The sequence below is a fragment of the Otolemur garnettii genome, unplaced genomic scaffold, assembly GCF_000181295.1.
Source record: "Otolemur garnettii isolate 467f Iridium unplaced genomic scaffold, OtoGar3 scaffold00224, whole genome shotgun sequence".
NCBI lineage: Eukaryota > Metazoa > Chordata > Mammalia > Primates > Galagidae > Otolemur > Otolemur garnettii.
The window spans coordinates 1,249,975-1,275,936 of NW_003852619.1; the positions used below are offsets into that span (position 1 = coordinate 1,249,975).

At 36.8% G+C, this 25,962-nt stretch overlaps 1 protein-coding gene across 3 annotated transcripts in view; it reads right to left on the reverse strand.

Moving 5' to 3' along the window:
• The window catches only part of TENM1 (teneurin transmembrane protein 1), a 596,275-nt gene extending 571,236 nt beyond the window's left edge, over positions 1-25,039 (reverse strand). For all 3 annotated transcript variants that reach the window (XM_012812797.1, XM_003801898.2, XM_003801899.2), the window contains exon 1: positions 24,757-25,039. In XM_012812797.1, coding sequence (XP_012668251.1) covers positions 24,757-24,973 — 217 coding nt within the window. In that variant the 5' untranslated portion in view covers positions 24,974-25,039. The remainder of the gene's footprint in view (positions 1-24,756) is intronic.
• Positions 25,040-25,962: the final 923 nt, after the last annotated feature.

Here is a 25,962-nt window from a genome sequence, read left to right on the forward strand (position 1 = left end):
AATTGCCACAGTTAATCAGTTCATGTGAGAATCAAGGAATATTTTGCATCTTCTACCCCTAGTCATGACTGATTGATATAGGAGTGGGCAACAAAACAAAGCAGAGCTAGCCAGAGTCCTTGCTTAGGATTTTAGGATTTATAGTCCATCAGATATCATCTTTATCAGGGTGGCGAGAACTGTATGAAAAGAATCTCAAGAGCCTCTACCAGCTATGTCTCACACTCTGTGAGGAAAGCCTGTGTGCATGAATGAAAATGAAACTTAAATTCAAAGACCACTAGAAAGATTGAAAAATTATGCTGATAATATTTGATTCATTAGCTCCAGCTATTTTTGATGTAAATCTCTGTCCTTTCCAAACTTAGATATCAAAACCTTTTCCTAAAATAACCTAAACCAACGAATTCCCCCTTTTTGGTTAAGGTAGTTTGGTTTGAGTTGACTTTCTGTCACTTACAACTGAGATCTCAACTTAACATGCTAATATCCCTTGCAACCTTACTACCACTACTGGATTTGTTCCTATTCTGTTCTTTCTCTTATTAATTTTACTAATGTTTCTTAATCTACTCACAAGCTTCCTTCACCAAATCTTGGCAGATGACATCATCTTCTACTTAATGCAGCAAAAAGATATTGTGAAACTTGATGAACTCCTTAAATTATCCCTCCTCCTCTCAGGTTTCAGGGTCTGAACCTTTATTCTGTATTCTAGATGCCATCACTTTCAGCCTTCTCCAGGACCTTGCTCCATTACACAATGCCTCTCTTTCCTACCACTTAATATTATTTTATTCTTTAGTCCTTTTTCCTCTATCTAAAAACATTTGTTCATTCATACTTCAAATATTTATTAACAGCTACTATGATAGTTATAGGACGAGGCCAGCTTACATGCTCAAGTCTCATTCCATTGAAAAAGAGACAAGAGGAATTCCTTGCTTAAACGTGTGTTCTCATTTAGCTATTGTCCCTCTTCTTGACCATCCTATCCCTTCTCAACTGAGCATTTGATTTCTCCATTTCCTTTCTTTCTGTATTTTTTCCTTTTTGAGACAGAATCTTGCTTTGTCATCCTGAGTAGATTGCAGTAGTGTCATCATAGCTTACAGTAACCTCAAACTCCTGGGCTCCAGTGATCCTCCTGCTTCAGCCTCCCGAGTAGTTGGGAGTACAGATGCATACCATCATGCCCAAGTAATTTTTCTATTTTTAGTAGAGATAGGATCCTGCTCTTGCTCAGGCTGGTCTCAAACTTGTGAGCTCAAGCAATTCTCCTGCATCAACCTCCCAGAGTGCTAGGATTATAGGTGTGAGCCAGCATGCCCAGCCCTTTTGCTATATTCATGCTTCATCCCACTGAAATCTGTCTTCTACCTTTACTACTACACAAAAACTCACTTGTTAAAATTGGCAATGAACTCCTAAATGCCAAATCTCGCGAAGACTTCAGAGTCTTTGCTTAACTAGAGCTTTTTTTTTTTTTTTTTATATGATGCTGTTGTTCCCTCTTTCTTGGTTCTTTGTTCTTTCTTGACCCTTTATTCTTTCTTGACTTCTATAATACATGCTTACCACATTGTCATGAAACTCCATTGGTTCTCCTTTTCTCAGCATTTTCCCTGGGCTCTTTCTTGTTCCTGCCAGTTCTTCAAATGTTGGTGTACTCCATGATCTTTGCCCATTTCCTTTTTATTTTATGTCTTCTACTCACTACACATGTTCTTCCCATATGATAACATCCAATCTCATTTGTCAGTTATGTATCAACAAATTCCAGACCCATTTTCTAGCCCTACTATACCAAGTATTATATAATATAACTTCATATGAGGTATTTCTGCCTGAAAAACTTGCAGCCCCACCAAAGCCGTATTCAACAAAGAGTTTTCTCTAAAACTTTGCTTTCTTGCTTCCCTACATTGATTGCTAGCACCATCTCTTTCCAGAGTTATCTTCTCTCCTTCATTACTTACATCCAGTCAGCCAGCAAGTCTTGCCAATTCTGATTTACCTCTCATGTATGTCTACTTTCTTTATATTTGTACATTCAGTGCCTAAATCAACACCTATTATCTCTTTCTCTATTACATACCTTCTTAAATGGTCACTTTTTAATTAACCAATCATCCCTCTTCCAATTCCCTCACTGCCAATAAAAAACACAAAAGTTTTGAAATCCTCCTTACTGCATAGGAATGTGATTAGTTACAAATGTACCTTTGAAATTTTCCCAGTTATTTTGATAAGGCTGTAATTAAAGGAAAGTAAAAGTCTGTTAACAGCAACAGTAAGCCACTGAGGACTGGTAATAGTATTAGACAGAGAGGTAAAAACAGGAAAAAAGAGATGGCAATGTAATTTAGAGAACTCAATTCTCACCTGACTTTTTGTTACAATTTGTATATTGCTAGCATTCAAACACTTCCTCTGAACCATGTCTATATGCATATCAAGCCTGATATTATATGATTAGCATATAACTGGAAGTCATTTCTGTTCTTTTATATCTCAACACAAGCATCATAAAGACATATCACCAGTTTTACTATTTTTATTTTAAATAGATGTCAGTCTTGTCACTTTCTAAGGTTTGTTCTTCAAATGAAGAGCTATAAAAAAGAATCTGAAAAATGAGTATTTTAGTTTTAGGAGACTAAGAAGGATCAGATAAGCCAGTGCTGAAAAGGAAATTATCACACAGAAATCTTGTTGATTATCCTAGCAAATTTCTATTTCCATTTTACTTTTCTTCTTTGGTTCAAAGATTCTCTCTAGAGGCAGAAGGGAGGGCCGTACATTTCAAATTATTTTTAGGACTTTGATTAACTGTGCCACCAGACCCCAGGTGACTATTAATATACTAGTAAAGGCAGTTAAAAGAAGACCTAAGGTCATTCAGTGAGTGAGTGAAGCAAAATTGAAAGCATGAGTCTTGACCTAGTGATGTGATCTTTCTAGTAGACCATATAGTAGAGGCAATCCAAAAGGGGGCAAATGGGAATAAGGGACACCATCTGCACGAAAGGTTAGAAGACCAGGCTCCTCAGCACGGAATTCAGAATTAAAATAAAAGAACTTACCGAGTGAACTTTCAATTCATCCATTCTATCTCAATAAAGCTCAATCCTATTTTAACACAGTCTACGATTATAAGGCTACAAATGTACTGTGGAGAAAATCCTTTGCCTGGAAATATAAAAGCTCGGTAAAACAAAAGCCAAAATAAAAAAGCTATCAGTTATGCTGCCCAGCATTAGCTCTATAAAGTGATGCTGCTGTATTAAATTTGTGTCTGTGACCGAGAGAAAATTCCTTGAATAGTAAATGCTCCATAAATGCTTGTCCAATTGAATTATCTAATTGGCTAATGTCGATTTTTTTTAATGTTTAAGGATCATTTGGGATTACACATTGATTAGTGAATAAGTACTTCTCGTCCAAGAAAACTGGAAGCTCATGCCGTAGCTTACTAGGATTTTTGCAAGAGGAGACAAACATTCATAGGATTGCTGTTAATTATGTTTCTACTTCTCATGAATTGTTTACTTTTATTATTTACCTATGTCTTGAATAGTACTGAAGCAAGCCATGTAAGTCCCTTTGTCAACTGCCAGAAGTATAATTCTCCACAATTAATCAGTAAAAGGAGAATTAAGCATTGCTTCTTTAGAATTAGGAAAAACCTGCTGCTGATAAATTGAATGCATTAAGAAATTAACATACCAGTAAATGATTGATCATTACAATTATCTGAATTTGCATTTCTACATTTCTACTGAAAGAACTCAAAATTACTCTTCTAGGATATTTTTAGCCACATTTCCCAACTGGATGATGTATACAAGAGATGTGATACTTGTTAATATAATTATACGTTGAAGCAGTTTAAAAAGACTGTTCACAACTGGACTTTAAATAAATTAATCTAATGTATTTTAAGATAAAGATTCATGCAAGGTTTTACCAGCTAATGTTTTTATTATCTACCCTGATGTATAAAAGAGCAATTTATCCGAATGTCACGAATCACAAAAGCTTCTAAGTCACCTGGACGACTAGGCATCCTGATTAAAAAGCTGGAGGAGAGCAGACCATTTAAATAAAAGGTATTTGGCAGTTGCAAGCATCTCTATACAGGTTGCTCATGAAAATATTATTGAAGAATAAATAGAGTACCATCATCCAAGAAAGAGCATTCTCAGTTAAAGCTCAAAGCAATCACTTTTGTTTGAGGACAAATAATAACAATAATAGTAATTATATGTATCAATAACAATGACTAACATTAATTGAGAGATAATTATGCATCTGATACTATTTTAGTATTTTATCCGTTTGCATTAAGTACATAAATATTTACCACGTGCCTAGTATGCTCCAGGCACTGTCCTAAATACTTGGATTTAGCACAGAATAAAATGAGGCAAGATTTTATGCTCTCCTAGAACTTAATGTTAGGGGAAAAGACAGAAAATAAATGATTGAAATAAAATACGCTACTAGGTATAAATATATAGTTATATTTTCAGACATATAGTATAGTACATAAATATATACCATGGGTATAAGTATGTAAAGTATAAACAAAAATAAGTGAAGTAACATGTTTGATATTGATACGTAGGGTGACCATAATCTCTCATTTTCTCAGACAGTCGTGCTTTATACCTATGGCCTTAGTGTGATTAGTCCTAGTGTACACTTTCACTCTCAGAACTATTCCAGTTTAGACAATAAATTATATAGTAACCTAAGTGCTAAGCACTATGGAAGAAGACTAGTGCTTATGTGCTAGGGTAGGATTATAATTTTCAAGAGCACGATCGGAGAATGCCTCACTGAGAAGATAGCCTCTGAGTAGGGACATGCATCAGGTGAGACCAAGCCAGGTAGAGATTAAGGAAAAGAACACGTCAGGCGGAAGGAATAGTGATTGCAGAGGCAGAAATATGCCTATATTATTGAGAAACTTCATAGAATGGTTTTAACAGGATGACTGAGGAAGAGAATAGTAGATGAGATCACACGTGTAAGAAGTCACATTAAGTGGCTCTTGTATCCTGAATGACATGGGAAGTCCTTGCAGGTTTTGAGCAAGGGAGTGACATGAACCGCCTTAGGTTTTTAAGGTATCATTTAGGCTATCATGCTTTGAATAAACTGTATGGGTTCAAGGGGAGAGAGAGATCAGTTGGAAGACTCTTGCAAAAATCAGTATGAGAAATAGCGGCTTTGACCAGGGTAGTAGCAGAGGAGGTAATAAGAATTAGTCAAATTCTCAAATAATTCAAAGACAAAGATGACAAGGTTTGCTGATAAAGTAGATGAGGTCAGGGACTGTGCCAAGGTTTTAATATAAAGACTTAGAGAAAAGAGTTGCCAGAATATGAAAGGGAGAAGGTTGGAGGAGCAGGTTTTGAAGGGAGAGTTACGAGTTATGTTTTGAATATTGTCTCAGCCTGGGTTTCCCAAAAGGCAGAATGTGAGAGAAGGGATTGCTTACAGAGAGCAAACTTTGAGAAATGATTCCCCAAACAGGAATGGAAGACCGGTAAAAGTGAAACAGAGAAGTAAGGGAAGTCAATGCAAGGGTAGGTCTGATCTTGTCACAGCTGTGAGCAACTGAAGCTTTATCTTACTGGGGACTCTCTGAAGAGCTCGTAAAATGCTTAGGAGAATTACCTGCTTGAACACAGAAGTGGGAGATTGTTATGAATGGCTCTCTTTTTCTTACAGAACAAGGGTTGTCCCATGATGTGTTATGTCTCTTACACTCCTAGGTTTGCACATGCCTCAGAATGGCTGAGTGGGTTGTTACAGCCATTCTACATACGGGTAGCAGAAATGGCAGGAAATGAGCGTTATGTGGTGCAGGAGAGGAGAGGTTTCGTTAGCATATGTCTGCATGCAGCTGGTATGCAGTCACAGCTGGAATAAAGAGCAGAGATGAAAGAATGCGAGGTGGAGAACAAGGGATGTCTGATACAGATCTGTTAAGTCTGAGATACTCATCAGACATCCAAGTGGAGGTGAAAAACAGCCAGCTGGATATATGAAACTGAATTTGAGGTGAGAGGCCAAAGCTGGACATTTAAATTTTTTCAGCATATAAATGGTATTAGCACCATGAAACAGAATGATCTGACCAAGGGAATAAGTGTAGCAAGGGTCAGTAAAGAGATCTGAAGGGTGGATCCTTAGGCCTCCTGATATTTAATAGGTGTGAATAGAAGGATCCAATAAAGGAGAGTAAGAAGGGTGGTCAATGGGATAGGAGGAGACTCAGAGAATATGATATCCTGAGGACCAAGTGAAGAAGCAGTAGTGATTTTGTGTCAAATGCTGCCCGAAGGTCAAAACTAAGAATTGACCATTGAATTTAACACCATGGAGGCCTTGGTGATCTTGCAAAGAAAATTTGCTAAGGATATCAAGCAACTCTGAGGTTTATATACATTAGAAAAATTGTTAAATGTTGGATTTCCTGCAAATATTAGTAGGGAATGAAATGAGAATGACCACGATGCAGCAATCAAACACTGAACAACGTCAGTCTGAAGATTGCTAGGCCATTTTAATGGGGTAGAAGGAGAGAGAAAACAAAAGTCAGATGGTATGAACTTTAAAAGAACTGAAGCTGTTAAACTGAAGATCTTGGAATAAATTGGTTATCTTATAGTTGAGTAAATTACCTCTAGCTCAGTTGATTCATTCAGATAGTTAGTTGATAATGTTAGAGAGTGGTCAAGAATTTGACCTTCACCCTAGCTACTTTGTCAAAGGAGAAAAAAAAAAAGACACTGTATCTTGGCCATGGCATACACCTTAGTCTTGCAAACTGTATCAGGCCAATCCTAATCATGGTGGATTCCTGACATCCACCCTTTATTTTTGGTGGGTATGGTGAATAACCACCTTTTTGAAGTTGGTTTCCTAGCCTCCCAATGGTTTCTTAGTGTACCTGTAAGCTGCTGAACTATAGTGGTGGTCTGCTGTACTTAAATGTCAGGTCACCTGTATTTCCTGCTTCTTTTGTAGCTTGGCACAGCGTGGAGCATTGTGTGTGTACTGCTGTGCTGCCAGGGCTTGCTCTTTATTTGAGACTGTATAAAACAAGATACTTCATTTTTTTTGAAGGTATGTACAATTTTAAGTTTCCAATTATGTTTGCATTATGGTAAATCATTATTCTGGCGAGAATTTCATAAAAAAAAAAACAAAAAAAAAAAAAACGAAAGAATTAGGTGTAGTTTCAGATGTAGTTTCAGATTGTAACCACTAGGGTGTGAGCAGCTGTCCTGCCACAGTCCTCAAAACTGGGATCAAGGACATAGACCACAACTGAAGTAAGCAGTGAGAATGGGTACCGTTTGTTGGATGAAATACCAAGTGATAACAAGTCATGTGTATCCGAAAGTGACAACTTAGGTGAATTTGAAAATCCAAAAGGACATTTGCCTCAAGATTCAGCTGATGAAACAGCAGATTGAGAAGGAGCTACAGTGCACTGTGCCACAGAAGGGCCAGCATGGGAAAATAATGAATTTGCAGAAAATGCAGCAAGCGCTTGCATCATCAGGTGTACAGCACTGCCCCCGAATTTTTGGAAGAAGTTGGGCCAAATATTCCTGAAGGAATAACATTACTGCTAGAGGTTTTTGAGTGCTTATTTCCTTCAGAAATTGCTGGACATCACAGTGGTAAATGTCAGCATTACTTTCAAGGAGGTAAATTCAGAACATGGCAAGAACCTAGAAAACTTCTGATGAGCTGTAATTGGAGGACTTACAGGGGCACAATGCGGTTCCTACAAGAATAAAATATCAGTAACTCACGTCAACAACTTTATGCCGTAGGTTCCTCAAGAGAAATGATTAGACAACAGGCTGCATATGTGTATGTTCAGGGACTATCCCCCGGGTGTGCACTGTGCAATATGGCTAAAAATCCACACCGTACAAAGTAGGTGTGTCACACATGTGCAAGTGGACTCCGTATGAGTCAGAACAAGAGTGGTTTTGCTCACTATCACAAAAAGTGGGCGACACCTGGTTTCCCGGTAGATTTGATGTGGAACCACACGCGAAAATTCATTATGTAAAAACACTTTTACCAAAAAACTCTGTTAACATAATCCTTACCTATATAAATTTAAGATTAATGTAAAAATGTAGTATATATAATGCTTTTACTTCTTGGGTTTAAAGTGCAAAAGGCTCAGGGCATATCAGTCCCTATTAACTAGGAAAAGCATACACGTATTTATAAATATATGTAAGGAACATTGCTTCTATTATAGACCCATTTGAACATCATCTACTATATCTTATGAATGTCTTTTTACATGTACAGTATAATATCTTGATTAAGTGCATGACCTTCAGTGTCCAGCAGACAAACGTTCAAGTCGTGTACGGGCAATTACTAGACATGTCATCTTGGGAAAGTGAAACTTCTTCCGCAAGCATCAATTTTATAACCTGTATCCATTTTACAGTATCCATCGGAAGTGTGCCTAAATATCACAGGGTTGTTTTAAGGGTTAAATGAGATCATATTTAGCATAACATCTGACATATAATAAATATTAGCTATTGTTCTTGAAAATAGGTAAGCACGAGGGGTGTAAGCAGCTGTACTACTGCAGCTTAAATTTGCTTAAATATAACAGTTTATAAGGCCCCACCCTGCTGTCTTTGTTAGTCTAGAAGCATTATTTTCTGCAACAGCTTTCAACTTTATTTTAAACCTGGGAACTCACTAGAGACTGATTTTTGTTTTGTTTCAGCTGTTCAGAAGTCACCTATGAAGTTAAGCCTCTTATGTGGATTAAGTCAATGGCAATATTGATTCGGGCTTTTTATGAGGTACCTATTCTAGTTATCCTAACCTTTCAGGAGGGGGAAAAAAAACTCTTAGAAGATTAGAAACTTCCATTCTCACTCTGAGTAGACTTAATTATAAAATAATCCAGTGGGTGCTTAGTTAGGAAGGCCAGCAGTATCATTTTATAGTCTACCAACAAAGGAAAGCGTTTATACTAATTTGTTCAAAGTTTTAACAATTCCTGAACATTCCCAATATAACTGATCCATTAGTATATACAAAGTTTTTTAATATATCAAGTGTGCAATGATAGCAGCTAAAGGAACATTGGGTCATAAAAGGATTCCAATGGGCTTATGGCATGACAGCTAGAGAAGGTGATGAAGAACCCCACTGAGAAAGAATCACGTGCAGCTGAAGGGTCACTAAAACTCCATTCTTGGGATCAATGCCTTCAGCAAGTATGAGAGGGGACACAAGCGTGATTGTTAAGCTACCTTGCATAGAGTTTACAGAATCTACAGAGTGCAAAATTCATGATGCTTTTGGCTTAATATGTATGACTACAGGACTGAAAAAGATGAATGATAGGAATCTTATTTTCATCAATCCTTTTTCAGGATTTAAAAGGTTTAGTATGTGGTGTTAGTCATGTCATTTTTGTAGCAGAAATTTTCTCAGTAAGATTTGAACTGAAAACCATTCTCTGGCAATTCATAGAAGTTCAAGTTGTTACAAGTTTAGTTACCATAACAGGGTTAAATATTTTCTTGAATCTGTTTCCACTGTGGTCCATCCATACCATTAAGACACCCAGAGAGCTAGGGCCTGGGAACTTACAATCCTCAATGAATTCAGATCGGCTGGTGTGGAGATAGGATGCTACCTTATTCCCAGGGATAAAGTTCCAATTCATTATATTATTTCCAGTGACTTAAATTACAAGTTCCTAAGAATTGGGAGGAAATAACCCTCTGAAAATGGCTATAACTGGCCATCTGTGAATTGAAGGGAACTGTGAAAGGATTATTTGAGTTCTGGTAGCTTTTAGAATGATTTATTTATACAATCTCAGTTCATCCTTTGTACCACATTAAGGAAGTATTATCCTCACTTTATATAAGTGGAAACAAAACCTTATAAAAGTTGTCTCATTACAAGAAAAAATTGGTTAAGCACTTACTATATAGCCAGGTTTATGAAACCTGCCCTCAGTAACTTTACAGACAAGTTAGAGAAACAAGCAAGTTAATAGTGAAGTACAATTCAGGGTGATTAAGGGTATGGTCATAGGTAGAGTGCTATAAGAGCACACAGGAGGGACATCTACCCAAGAACATACAGGACCAGGACCATGAAAGGTTTTCCAGAGAAGGCAATCTCAGGTGGACACTCTAGGTGGAAAATCAAAGGCTATGAAGGACTCTACCCAGGAAAAGAGAAGGGAAGTATTTATTGGTTTAAAAAAACACTTTGGGGCAGAGATGAAAGCTGGTGCAAATGTACCCAGGATGATAATCAAACCTAGAATCAATATGAAGAAGTTATCAGGTCCAAAAACATTAAAGAAACAGGGACCACACCTTCAAGGTTGGTATGGTATAGCTGGATGGTATGCCCCATGGAGAAATAAGTTTATTATTTTACTGAAGTCTCTTGGTTTTTAACATAGACGGAGAGGAGTTTTAGTGTTGTAATAGGATCTAGGTTTGTGGTGTGTAGGGTAATGAAAAGCAGGGGCCAAAGGCACCATCAAACAGTGGCCTCAGAGGACAGCCATGCTTTGAGGCAAGTTAAAAAGTGAGAGGAACCACTTTGGCACTCAGCACTTTATTCATTCAATTCAATTTACTCATTAAGTTAGGAAATATTAACTAAGCATTTCCATGGTGTATTCTGTGATGACAGTGCCAGGCTATTAAGCAAAAGAGGAATTTGAACCCAAATGGAAGTTAATTCAGTAATATTTCTATCATACCACCTTGAATAAGGCAGCATCAAAGACATCAAACAAAGATGCTCAACTTTTAAATTCAATTTACCAAATACCCGTGAAATGCCTCCCCTATTGTGTGCCACATACCGCATCACATCAAAGCGTCCAGTTACTTGTTGCTGGTTACACTCCACGCTCTCAAGAAACAAGACGTGGGAAAAGGGACTTGAAGTTGTACCTGTGGAGTTTTGGTAAAATATGTTCACAGTAAACACTGTCAAACTCCAAAATGGTAGGAATGTCTTGATGCTTTCAAACTCAGTGATTGACAGATAGTTATTGAATGCTTCCTTTGGAAAACAGTAATTACTGAGTTGCACTCTTGTGAAATTTAAGGGTATGTAGAATAAATAATTAGAATTGTTATGATAACGTAGGGAGGGAAAAATCAACACTTTTCCTTTCACTTTTTAACTTGCCTCAAAGCATGGCTGTCCTCTGAGGCCACCGTTTGGTGGTGCCTTTGGCCCCTGCTCTTCATTACCCTACACCCCACAAACCTAGACCACACTATCATGAAAGCTTGGTGACAGGAATGGAATAGCATCAAATTTTATGTCATCTTTAAGGGATCAGGCTTAGCATGGTCCCTCCTAAAAGGCATGTTCTCTGAAGGTCTTTGGCTGTTTTGTGATTCAATTTTAAGTGCTTTGAACTTTGGTTCCTAACGTGAGTAATAAAAACTACTTAATTGTGTTCCCTTTATAGGTTTCATTTTCACAGCTTTATTTAAGCAAAGGTGCAAGTGTTTTACCAAAAACTCTGCTTAGTATGTTGAAAAGACAACTTTCCGAAGGCACTCTTGTTGAGTTTGGATGTCATCATGTAAAATACACTGACAACCTTCATAAAGTTCTTATGAAGGCACAGTTCTGACAACATAGGCCCTAAACTTAAAATTAAAATATAAATTCTGATCCAACAATATATAAATGCATACAAATAGAAGTTGCAAATATATGTTTTAGATCTTGTTATTATAGTATAACTACAATTTACAAAAAAAGACTAAGGAAACTCTTTCAATTGAAATATCTCCCTTTCCATTCACCCCTGGCAGTTGCCATTGACGAGAATGAAACAAATATCAAGAATACAAAGCCACTTCCAAGCTTTGAGTTTCCCTTCATTTCTACACAGAGGCCATTTTTAAATGGTTTCTACGTTTATAGTTTGGTATAATAAAACTGACCAGAATAACATCCTTCTGCATACATACACCCCATGCCACATACCCGAATCCAACTCTGCAAACTAATGCATGGGTGAAAAATAGACTCATGCATTTCAGAAAGCCTTTCACTGATGAATTTTAGGTTAACACTGGCCAACTACAAAAAGTTGTGAACTTATACCTCAGATGTGTAATTATTTTATGTAAACTTGACTTTTGTGGTATGAAAAAGCATCACTTACTAATACTACCACATATATTTTTATGAAAAGTAAAAAGAGATATGTAATAATCTAGGTAGCCTTTATTAAATTTTGAGCCACTTTCCAGTCTAATTTACCAAAAGACAGTGCTAAGGGCTATCTAGTTAATAAATTCATCTGTTCCATAAATATTCCTCAAATATCTATTATGTGCCAAATACTGTTCCAAGCTCCAAAGTAAATTCCAGAAGGACAGTGGCAGAAGGCTATCATGGCCAGCCCACCTGTATTTTTAAGACAAGCTGACCAGATATGTTTCATAGTCTACTGGCCACAGGCATTGGCCATGCTAATTATAATATATACCAGAAAGAACACACTGACTGATTGTTTTGGCTGTGTGTTACAGTTAGGATACTTCAGAAATCAGCTTTATTGCCATCTATTTAAGATGTATTCTGAGGGAAACCATTGAGAAACACATAGCTTTCCAACCATTAATGCTTGCCAAGTATACCAGGGGCTTAGAGTATTTGGGATGGGAAGCTCTAGGAAAAATCAGAGCATAAGTACCCATGCATCCATGTCTGATCCCTATAGCTTCTCTTTTGTTTTGCCTCTTCATTATTACATATAAGAATGTCTTTCTTAGGAAAATGCCATAATAGAAAAAGAATTAGAGAGCAATCCCATTACAAGTTGTTCCACCTCATGCTTCCCTATATGTGTGTATGTATATATATATATATATATATATATATACGTCATTATAAAACATGTAACATAAATATGTATACACACATATATATATAATGTACAATAAAAGTCTGCATTTCTTGTGACCATCCCATGTATTTATTTATTTTTGAGACAGAGTTTCACTATGTCATGCTCTGTAGAATACCATGGGGTCATAGCTCACAGCAAAGTCAAACTCTTAGACTTAAGCAATTCTCTTGCCTCAGCCTCCCAAGTAGCTGGGACTACAGGCACCTACCACAACGCCCGGCTATTTTTTGGGTGTAGTTGGCCTGGGCTGGATTCGAACCTGCCAGCTCCAGGACATGTGGCTGGCACCCTAGCTGCTGAGCTACAGGCGCTGAGCCCTGACCATCCCATTTATCAAAAACCACATATTTTTTTTTCAATTAGTGAAGGTTATTTTTGACTGTATTTATTGATTAATTTGAGACACATTAGTATTCAGCCTAGTTATATGTCAATGTGATAATTTTTTAAGTGTTCTTGAAACTTTGGACTTGAACCACTAATGAGAAGACATAATTGGACTTCAGTCGTGAAGCCTTATAAATGTCTCAGTTGAAGCTTGAAAAATGAATCTTAACTCAAATCTTTAAATTCTATGAAAGGTTTGGGCGTGTCCGTGCTCATTTTTTTTTTTTTTTTTTTTTTTGCCTTTGAGCTCATTTCTAACTGCTTTCTTCCATGACATAAAAGACACAAAGGGTCATTTGCTCAAACAGACTCAAGAGTAATAAAATTAAATATTTCATGTGTTGCAGGAATGATTGGCACCAAAATAGCACTGCATATGGTTCAGTTTATACTGACAGGACAGCAGCAGCCCCGGCTTTTGGTATAAAGGCTTCAAATGAGAATATTTCCAAGGTTTCAGGGGATTCAAGATTTATCTTCTGTCACCTCTAGACCCTTTCAGAATTATAATGAGATAGAAAAGGGCTGAAAATAAATAGAACTTATTTGTATATGGAGCCAGTTCTGCATCACAGATGACCAAAAAAGCAGAATAACGGTTTTCTGACAGGAGGATTTCCTGACAGGACATGTTGGCATACCTCATAGCTCTGCCTTCGCAGACATTTAAGACTGCTTTTGACTGTTCACGTGAACATAAAGCCGCATTTCAAAATGCCAATTCTGCATCTTCCACAGATCTTTGTAATAAAAGAGAATCTGCATGTAATTCGGATACAGTCACAATCGACCTTATGAACTTGAAAACCCTTCAAGATACGGCAGAGGTTTCCTGTTATCTACGGAATCAATTCCAAGCCTTTTCATTTCACTCTTTAGGTTTAGCAGCTAAACCTTTCTATATTTCACCAACCTGCCTTTTTCAGCATTCTTCAATAGGCTCTCGACTTCAGCCCGGCTATCTATTGTGCTTGTCATTCAAATTATATGACTTATCCCTGTCTCTGTGCCTTTGTGTTAACTATATAATAAACAGGCCCTAAAAAACAAAGTTTTTTCCTCAGTCTTCACCATCCCAGGAATATGTCTCCCTGTTGATCCTATCTGGCATTTGAATAAAACGAAGGACAAAATCGTATGCCCCCAAAAGGACAGTTGCTTTGTTTCCCAGGGCAGAGTTATCTATGTGACATTTAGCCAGGCAGCTGGTCTTTTCTTTTTGAAATAATGTAGATCCTAAAAGGAAATACAGAATTCTCCTAAGTAAATAGTGATTTAAGAGAACACCAGAATTATCCCTCATACGATGGCATAGTTTGTAATCTAGATTTAGGAAGAAGCATTAAAGGGTCCAACATAGCATTAAGCAAAGTGGGCTCAGGGATAGACAGCAGAATGGAATAAGTATGTAGAAGCAAGAGGTATTTCCAGTCTAATAGCAAAAAGCAATGTAAACCTCAGAAGCAGCAAGTCAAAGAACTGACAAACTGACCTAGCCATTCCTAGCCACCAAGAGACTTGATGGTCAAAGGTAAAAAACACGCTTGTATAATATGCATGTAATTAGCTGTAATTGTTTTATAGATTTGAGCATCTATGAATCTGCTATATAGAAGATTATTTCAGTCAAATTTACCCCTACTAGGTGACTACATTTGGTAATAAATTGGTATCTAGGTAGTGATGGGTTGTCAGTAACTGGAGTTACCTATACTCCTAGCTAACTGATAAAGAAGAAAGGGGGAATTTTCATAGAGATGATGACTTTCAAAAAATATATGACAAACAGTGTGATGTATACATTTTTTTCTGAACAGAGTCCTCCCTATTGTAAAGAACCATTGTGGTAGGCATTGGGTGACACAGAATGATTGCCATAAGAATGGTATGATCTGCTTCGTGTTTTAGAAAGACCACTGGTGAAAACATGGAGGTGAGTCTAGAGTTCCCCCTTCATTGGAAAAAAATTTTAACATATGAAATACATATCTTATCCCCCTTAAATCTTTTATACAGAGTGGCCTCCCCAAAATACAGGATTTCTGAGTTTAGTTTGGCACTCAGTAGAGTTTGGAAAACTATCCAAATGAGAATGAATATTTAAAGCTCAAAGCACAGTGTAGACATCATCTATTAGAGATGCTTCTAATATTATAGTGGGAAGAACATAGGCTTTAGAGAACTAAGGGTTTGTATCCTAACTCTGCTACTTACTCAAGCTGTGTGACTCTATAAAGTAGGGGTCATGATGATTATCTCTACATCATAGAGTTGTAATAAAAGAGTAAATAAAAATATTTAGAAACCCCCTTAGCAGAGTATCTGACACATAGTGGTCAACAATATTTATGGTCATTTATATGCACACATCTCCATCTTAAATCCATCCTCCCCTGAGCTCCAGAAATGTATGTACAACTCTCTTGTGGCCTAGTCAAACACCTCTCACTACATATCTGAAAGCTTTGACTTGATCCACATTTTCAGCAGATAACCTTGTCTCTTCTTTATCCAAGAAAATTGAAGCTATCAAAACATGAAGTACTTTAACTTCTTACCACTCCATTTTATAACTTATTACTTGTATTAGAGGATGCAGTGAACACATTCCCATTGCAAGGCATTTCTTTCCAACTGAGATCCAAAACATTATACGATAGTCTTATACCAATAATTGTATTCACTTGCATTCACTCTTCAAATCCCTGTGATTTGGTGTCTTTCTCTAAGCTTATTGAAACTATTTACTCTAAGGCACTGGAACCCAATCTTGGATGCGCAGCTGAATCCCCGTAAAGATTTTTGAAATGGCTTGGTCTGACCTGGGGATATTCTAATTTAATTGGTCTTGGGAGCAGTCTTGGCATTAGGATTTGTAAAACTCCCTAGATTACTTTAATGTCCCATCCAGGTAGACAATCCCTGGTCTAATATCAGCAAGGACCTTCTCAACTTCCTGTTTCACTGGTTTTTATCAATTCCCATCCTACTTGTTAATCCTGAAGCATTTGATAATATATGTCACATCTTTCTGCTGGAAAGTCTCCTCCCATGACTCACGTGATAGCCCTTCCTTTTCATTCTTCTCTGACATCTCAAGAGCACTTCTTTTCTTCTGCCCACTATTTTAAATCTTGTGCTTTTTGAGATATAATTCTTGGCTCTCTTTATTTCTGACTGTATGTATTCTCACTGGATGACCTCTTCTACTCTTCTATAGTTTCAAGAACCACTTATTTTCATGTCTATGAAAAATGACATTGGAATTTTAATAGGGATTGCCTTGAATCTATAGATTGCTTTGGGTAGTATGGACATTTTAACAATATCAAATAACTTCAAATACACTCACAAAGATATACACACAGATACAGACACACACAGAATCTATTTCTTAAAACATGGCATCTGAATTTAAAGCTATATATCTGTCCATGGCACATACAGCAATTGGGCTATAATGTCGGACTTTCTGGGTTTTAATTTCAAATTCTATTACTTACTACTTCTGTCGTGTTACACAGGATATTTAGCATCTCTGTGATTCACTTTATTCACTATAAAATGGGAAAATAATGATTTTAGCTTCATAGCAGTACTGGGAAGATTGCTTACATAGGCCCTGGTGCTTAATAAAGGTCAGATATCTCTCTCATGATCATTTTCTTTATTCCCCAAGCAGAGTACATGGTTCTAGTTCCCAAATACCCAAAGTACTTCCCATATACAAGTATCATAACACCAATAACACTGCATCACTCTTGCTGATTTATATCTACCTCCCCAACTGTACACTGAATTCCTTGAGGGCCCAAACTGCTTCTTATTCTTTATTCAAGTTCTGTATAAAACTCTTCTCTATCTTCAGAGTTTTATACAGAACTAGGCACAGATAAGCAGACCACAAATTGGAAATAGGCTATATCTTTTGCCACCTCTAATTGATTGACAATGCTTGCCTGGAATTGTTGAAAAGGATGTGAGGCTGCAGTTGGGCTCAACAGGAAAGAGCATTATGATTAATTAGGGTTGTTTGCCCTGGGAAAGGTGGACGGAGTAGTTGTACGAGTGTCATGGACATTCAATTCTAGTTTTAGATGCTGTATAAGTAAATGTTTACAGAATAAATTTTCATGAATAAGTGTTACTAGCTGAAAGACACGAGCCAAGTGGAGTTATTGCTAAATAATTTGGTTAATTTTCTGTTAAAGTCTACGTTTTTTCAGAGCAGTCGTTCTAGAATTTTATGCTAGAAATTTATGACAACGAGAAGCATAATATGCTCACAGCAGAAAATTCATTACATGTGATCAGATGCTGCTGAAATTTTCATTTTATAGGTCTTGCTACATTAATACTACACCTACCATCTGTGATTTTTACCACATAAATATAGATCCTGAGATTAAGAGTTCTTTCAAGATTCTTGCAGCAACTGTTATTCAGATTGTCTAGATATAAGCAAGCGGTAGTTTAAACAACTGCTAAATGCTTGGATAAGAATAGAGAAATGTGCTTTTCACAATTGGGCATCTGTCTACTCCTTGAACCCACAGGTGGCAGTACTGCTTAAGAAGCTTCTGCTGTGGGATGAAATGGCTCATCAACTTGGGGCAAAAAGTGGGCAAATAATAATCACTACAGTCTCTACTTATTTCAAGACAAACTTCATTAAATCAGCATAGTAGCTGGCACATAGTTGCCATTAAATAAATTCTGATGCACAAAAGAACAAATGAACAGATGGATGGCTGGATGATAGATAAGCTTCACTTCCATGTTATCTTGGCATATATGCACTGGAAGTTTTAAATTGTTTCCATCGGATGGCAGTACAGTGAGATATAGGTTAATCCTGAAGAGGAAAACAATCAACCTACCAACGAACCAAAAACCATATCATAGAAGAAAAATAAGTCTCAAAAGAACAAATTAAGATGGGAGAAATGAAAGGTCTGTGTCAGTGGTAATATTTTAGGAGTCTATGATCTTGGGATTTCTAACAGGTCCTCATTTTACCTCCATTTTATGCATATGTGACTTTTCATTCATAATTACTTTGTAGGGAAATGGCTATATTCAAAACTAATCTATATAAAAATTATAGGGCAATTTTCATAACTAAAATTATTATTGTTGGTTTACACATCCATATATTTTCGTTTGTTTTATACTAATTTCTCACTTAACTGATGCCTGCCTTGGAAGTGAGGCTGCTTGGGAACAATTGTTAGCCTGTGTGCCTCCAGGAAATCTATGCCTGCTATTCAACCTGCCAAATATCAAATAAAATAAGCCTGCCTAGGGCTCATTCAACCTGTTAGTAAAGAATTATAAATAATATTACATTAGTGTTCATCCCTTAATTCAAAGGATTTTGGAAAATAAGAAAATCAGAAATAAGAAAATCAGTTTTAGAACACAGCCTTCCACGTATGTGAAGACGTGGTGGGGTGCAGCTCTCTTGGCAAATAAAGATAATAATATGAATATACTTTCCGATGGGACAGAGTATTCCCTCTCATTACTATTTCTCCCAAACTAGCCCTGAATTGGATAAAACATTAACTTCACTAAAAAGTAGAAAAAAAAATAGACTCAGGAATATTTCATGATAAATTATATAGCATATCATCTGCCCTTTTCTAATGATAATCGAAATGAAAAAGCATTTAACCTCCTTGTAAACCTTTGGTCACTGGAACATAAAGAGGCTGGCAGGGTTGCTGAGAAAGGAAATGAAGGGAAACTAACATCTTTTTAGTTCCCAAACATTTTCACACTCTTGATGCCAATCAATCCTTATCACAACCTCTTTATATGAGTATGGAAGGCAGTGGAGTATAGTGAAGAATGGGGCCTTTCAAGCTATAGACTTGATTTCTAATCCCAACTCTTACCACTCCTTAGCTGTGAAATTTCTGGCAATTTATTTCTAAGTCTCCGTTATCTATATCTATAATATCTAGGGACACTGTCGCTTTCCTCATAAGATGTTATGAGGAGCAGATGTAAAGTACCTAGCACTGTCCTAGAATGGAGTAGGTACCATTCAATATTTAGTATTTTCATTATTGTGATGATGGTGATGATGATGATGATGATGTCATAGGATGATAGAGTCAATTTTGCCCATGACAAATCAGACTCAGAGCTGAAGTATCTTGCTTAAAGCTGCATAGCCAACATGAAAGGCATCTAAGCACAGTGCCTGGCCCTATAGCAGTTGCCCAAATCAACATTTTGTTTGCTTTCTTCCTTTCCAATTTAAAACCCAATGTTGTTCCAAGACTCTTATTCGTTAAAAATAATGACTTAGGCAATACTAATATGAAACCAATATATAAACAATTACACACTCACACAAATGAGAAAACACAAATATAGTCTAGCAAAGGGAGGGGAGAGGAGGGAGAGAGGAAAAGGAGAGGGGAGGGCAATTGGCAGGAGGAGGGAGGGCAATAGGTGGGATCTCACCTAATGTGCATAGTGTGAAGGCATTCAGCATGCCCCCTGGGTGAAGGGCTCTACTATCTCAATTTATTAATCCATTTATGGGTCTATGGGCATTTGGGCTTCTTTCATTACTTATAATTGTTACTTTATAATTGAAAACAATGTAACCTAAAATTTTGTACCCTCATATTAATTTAAAATAAAAAATAATGAGTAAGGGTCCATTTAGCTACGTTGATGCAAGATGTGACAACTGACATATATTTGTGAAAATTAAAAACGTTTCTCTGATTCCATATACATAGAATAAGACAACAGAGGATTCTTGACCTCACACACACAAAAATGACAACTGAGCCCACCATTTTGCCTAACATAGGAGAATTCATTTATTCATTTCTCCGCCAAAAACATACATACTTTTCCTCCTAGGTGTCTCTACAGATCAGCAACTCAGTGGCAGATGAGATTCCATTTCCAGACTTTTAGCTCCTGATCTTTATACTTTTTATAAGCCAGTGCACTGAAGGATGGTTCTGACTAAAAATATAAATAGGTTCAAAACATGTTTATGTCAGTTCATGGATGACAGATTCAGGTTTTTGTCCTTGGCCTTGTTCTAGTCTCAACCCTACATACTCTCTTTGGGTAATTTCATCCATCCCCAGGCATCTCCCACTCTAAGACACTTATGATCTCAAATCTACTTATATTGGGAGCCTAGATCTGTCCTGAATCCTAGACACACATTTTCAACTGCCTGATGTCACACCAGCATCTTAAACTTAACATTTCCAAAAAGAAACTCATCTTCTTTCCATTCAAACTTGCTCCTCTCATTGTGTTCTTTCTTTTGGTAAGTGAATCATCATCTTTTCAGTGTCCCCAACTTAAAACTTTAAAGTCACCTTTGATTCTATTGTTTCTTTCTATCTTGAATGGATATCAATTATCAAGTCTTATCACTTTGACCACACTTTTACCTTTCGGAGGTGTCACCCTCCATAGCCATTGTTTAGACCTCCAGCACTGTTCTTAGCTTTGGCCTAATTCAATGGCCTCATGGATTTTCTCCCTGCACCCAGTTATTTCCAATTGCAATCAATCTTCTATACTGACACCTAACCTTCTACAATTCACTTGTACACTTTTCATCCTAAAAATTATAATTCACCATGAAATTCTCCAGAACATTTTTTCAAAGTTTAAAGGGGGGGGTTCACCTAAATGTGGCAGGCAAGGTTTTATAATTTTGCTTTAACATATTTTGCTCTAGTCGTATTGAATGTTTCAGTATTCCAGGTCTTTTTTACAGCTTTCTACTCTACCTATAAATCTATTCTCTTGGAATGCTCTCCTGGTAAACTCTTAATCAAATGGACTTTGATTCTCCTCAAGAATTTAGTTGTTTCAACCTCTGTAGTTTCACAGAATACACTTAATACATTTAATTGCAATACAGTAGAATCTCTGTAAGTTGACCACACAAGGGACTGTAACAAACTAGTCAGCCTACAGAGGTGCTTAACATAAGGAACTACTATACTGATACATACATAGACCATGTCTGGTCTATGAAAATTAGGTCAAATTAAGGAGGAGTCAACTATGGAGGTTCTACTGTAATAAGTTTTGAATGTCTGTTTTCTCTACCATAATTATGTCATTTTCACTCCTAGCACTGGCCTCAAAGCCTGGCACATATTAAGTGCTAAATAAAAGGTTACTGACTAAAAATAGTTTATTGAAAGGCAATTAGGATGGCATCACAGAAGAGAGACTCCCCTCATATCAAATTCCTTTTGATCCCTTGCAAAGAGACAAAATCTGAGGCTGGGAAGTCTTTTATGTTGACTCAGCATATAACTGCTTATACTTGTACAACTGCCACTAGACAGTGGCATTCTTATTTAAACTCAACAACACCCTGGGTCACCCACTCTACACCCTAATCCCACAACCCACAAATCACAATTGTAAATTAATCTTTTGTAAGGACAAACTTACAGAGAAATATTTTAATAGCAGCCATACATTTCTTAAAGCCAAAAAATTACCCATAAGAAGACATTTCCTAATTGTTAGGCAGAAGAAAATTATTTTAGAGCAAATTTATATGGTCTTAATTAAAAAATATGGGTAATTGAAGTAATTAAAATGAATTACTTAAAAAGGGATACAAGATTTTTAAAAGTTATGTTGAGATAAAAATGAGTGATATAGTTAATATCACAAATATTTAACGTATATTTAAATATTAGCATGACTATCTTAAATCATGGGCTCAATTTAAAGTTTTTTAAATGTAAGATTCCAGTACTAATTAGAATATTGTCTTCATTTTTAATAACTGCATTTGACATGATAATACTTAAAAAGTAGTTTTCAATGCATGGTAAGCACTTGCACTTTAGGTGACAGCAACTAACCTTTAAATTAAAAATCATAAAGCAATACTACACGCAAATTTTTATAGAAAAATAGAGATAAAAAAAGGAATCATGATCCCATTAAGGGCACAATCAAGGACAATATATACAACCATTATAAGAGGTAGAAATGGTTTCAAATAAGGTGTCTTTGAAGTCCACGGGTGAAGAGACTACCTACACAACTAGGGTAGTAGTAATATTGGGGTGAGAATGAACTAAGGTTTGGTGGCAAAAGAGGCTATTAATCTAGACCTTTAAAAATGATTGTAGGTAAAGGGAGATAGCAGGAAAGGATATTCCAAGAAAAAGGTAACAACATAGCAAAGGGATTGGAGATGGATAAGGTAAAATCCAGGAAGCCCCATCAGGAAACAAAAAAACAATCTAGGTGAGATACAATAAAAGTAATGATAACAAGAATGGAGAGGAGAAGATGGATTTGAAAGATGTAGAAATTTACTCTGCTGGATGAGGCAATTGAGTAGATACAGAAAGTACATGTGGTTGACTGGGACAATGGGGCATTATTTACAGACATTAGCGACACAAGAAAGAGACATGGAATTGAGGGTGTTCAAATGATTTCTACTTTAGAAAGATTAATGGTTTAGAGTTGTCAATGTGTTATTCATTTGGAAATGTCCAGCAGATAACTGAAAATGTAGAACTAGGATTCTTGAAGGGAGTTAGAGATCAAAATAAATACAGCAGAACCACCATAGCTGACCACCTCCCTACACTGACCACCCTCTTAAGTTGACCAAATTTTCATAGACCAGATATGCACCACATGTATGTATCAGTACAGTAGGCCTAGTTCCTTATGTTGAGCATCTCTGTATGCTGACCAGTTTGTTACAGTTCCTCGAGTGGTCAATTACAGAGATTCTACTATACGTGGGTCATTATGAAAGTTTAGAGATTCATAAAAATCAGGAAATGCAAAATCTGCACCAACAGAAACAAATGAAGCCCTCCCAGCAAGACCAATAAGCTGAGCCAGTTGAAACATGTATGGATGAATCATAAAGGACACTGTCAACTATGTTTCTTGGAAATGAAATAATGAACCATAACACAGTCTGTCTCAAAACATTTGTAGTGACCTGCATATTTGGATCACAGATAAATGTGATCATTGAAGCCATCTGAGTAAAGAGCTTTCAGAAAGATGGAACTGTGATCTTCAAACTTGAGCAGCAAACAGCATCCCCTAGAGCAGTGGTCCTCAACCTTTTGACACTAGGGACTGGTTTCATGGAAGACAAATTTTCCATGGACTAGGGTAGGGGATGGTTTTGGCATGATTTCAGTTCATTACATCTCCACCTCAGATCATCGGGCATTAGATTTCCATAAGGAGCTCGCAATATAGATCCCTCACATCTGCAGTTTATAGTGGGTTCAAGCTCCTATAAGAACCTAATGCCACCACTGATCTGACAGGAGGTGGAGCTCAGGTGGTGATGTGAGTCATGTGGAGCAGCTATGAATACAGATGAAGCTTTGCTTGCTCATCTGCTGCTCCTCCTGTGAGACCCATTCCTACTAGGACACAGATCAGTGCCAGTTTGTGACCCGGGGGGTTGGGGACTACAACCCTGGAGGGCTTCTGTAAAACACAAATTGCCAGGTCTAACCACTAGTGTTTCTGATTCTATGAGTCTAGATTAGGGTTTTTCAAATTTTCATTTTTAAGAAGTTCCTAGATTATGCTGATGTTCTTGGTCCAAGATCCACACTTTGAGAATCATAGATCTACATAACAAAATCTACTATTTCCTCATAAAAAAAGTTGTGAAAATGTCAACATCTTTTTTCTATACAGTTAAAATAGGGCTTTAATATTGCTTGTCTATCAATTAAAAAGAAATGAGAAATTGTATTTCTATCTCTATGTCTATTTTTTATTAAACAGAAACCATCTTTGTCAATCTATAATTTAGAAACCAAAGCTGTTCAAAGAATATGCTCTAAAATATTACTATGATAGGAAAGGTTCCAAAAAATTCTTACATTTCCTTCAGATTGTGCTACATGAGGTTTCTGCATTCTGGTGACAGACTTTCTGGACCCTTCTTTGGTGGTCTCCATTAACTTGCTAGCTTTGGCAAGAGTCAAATATTTATTTGAGACTTTTGTCCCATATAGGCAATGGCTTGAAAAGCACTTAGCTGTTTACTTTTCATCTTACTTTAAATTATTTATTCTTCAGTCTGTAAATGGCTATTTGTAGGATTAGACAAATTTTGAATGCTTTGATAAGAGGATTGTTGCATCTAAATTTATGCATAATCCGTAAAAAGCACATGTAACCTACAGCCTCAGCTGGGCTGGCATATGAAACAGATTCCCTGAACATATGTAAGCAGTGTGAAGGATTAACCAGGTAACATCAGCAAATTTATTTTTAAAACAGAAGTTTATGCACATAAGCATTCTCCAGTGGGAAATAATATTAGTTATAAAAGTCTAATAAAAACATACCTTGGGTAGATTTCTCAACTTCTTTCCTCTTTCTGCTCTGGCTGTTGTAATTCATCCTCAGCTCTTGGTTATACTCATGGAGAGTTTCTCTGGAGTTGTATGACTGCCTTGGTTTTCTTCCATCTTCGCTCTCATCAGAAGAACTGGTGTAAGTTAGATCCATTTCATGCTTGACTTTTGACAGAGGCTGGTAGGGTTTGCAGTCTGTTTGTTCCATCTCTGATGAAGCAAGCTCAATTTCATGAAAAAAAAATGATGAGGAAGTCCTTTAAAGCAAGCAGTCCTGGAAGAGAGAGGGGAAAACACAAGCCTTCTTAGATTCGTCTTTTTGTGAGGAAATGCATCTGGCAGATTCACGATTGGTCCTGATAATACTATCAAAGGAGTGAAGCAAAAGACAAACTAGATGACATGAAGGTAGCCGGAGGCAATAATAACACTGTGTTACATGCATTCATTTTCAAGCATTTAAGATTAAGCTGGAGGTTGCAGCATCAGAAAATATTCAAGGTAGAAGAGAGACAGCCCTCAAACATATTTGTATTGGAATGCAAATAGAGGACAATGTTGTTCCAGGATGAGTGTGTTTTTAATGTTAAAACCAGTGGTTAGATTAAAACAAACAAACATTATTGGATTTGAAAGTGCTGAAGAGTACAAAGATTAACCTGGTGCATCCCACATTTGAAATGAAAACTGGTAAGAAAACTACATTCAGAAAGAACACATTCTTGCCTCTGGTTTAATATTACATTTAAGACACAGAGGCTCTGAGGAAGGGAAGGATTCTGAGTGAGAGAGCTCATGAAATAAAGTGTCCTTGAGGGGGACTGAGCTCTTTGTGTTCATATTGTGGCCGCTGAGCCTCAGGCCTGCAAAGCATTTTTAATGAGTTAGGTGGTGGTAAATTTTTGTTCTTCATAGTACCGAGAGGATGTAAACAACACTTCTGGTGAGTATACTGGTATAGGAACAGCAGGATCTAAATCGGTTTTAGAAATGGCAATTTTAAACTTCATGATAAATCACTGAAAGAACCCCCATCCCTACAGAATGCTGAGCTAGGAGCCACTGAATCTCGTAGGGCCAGTAGAGGCATTAACTGCTCTACTTAGCAGAGAGAGGTTTGAGAAGATCAAGTGCCATCTGAGATGTCAAAGTCCTCTTTAAAGTTAAAAGCCTTGTAAAAATGTTCTTATTTTCATT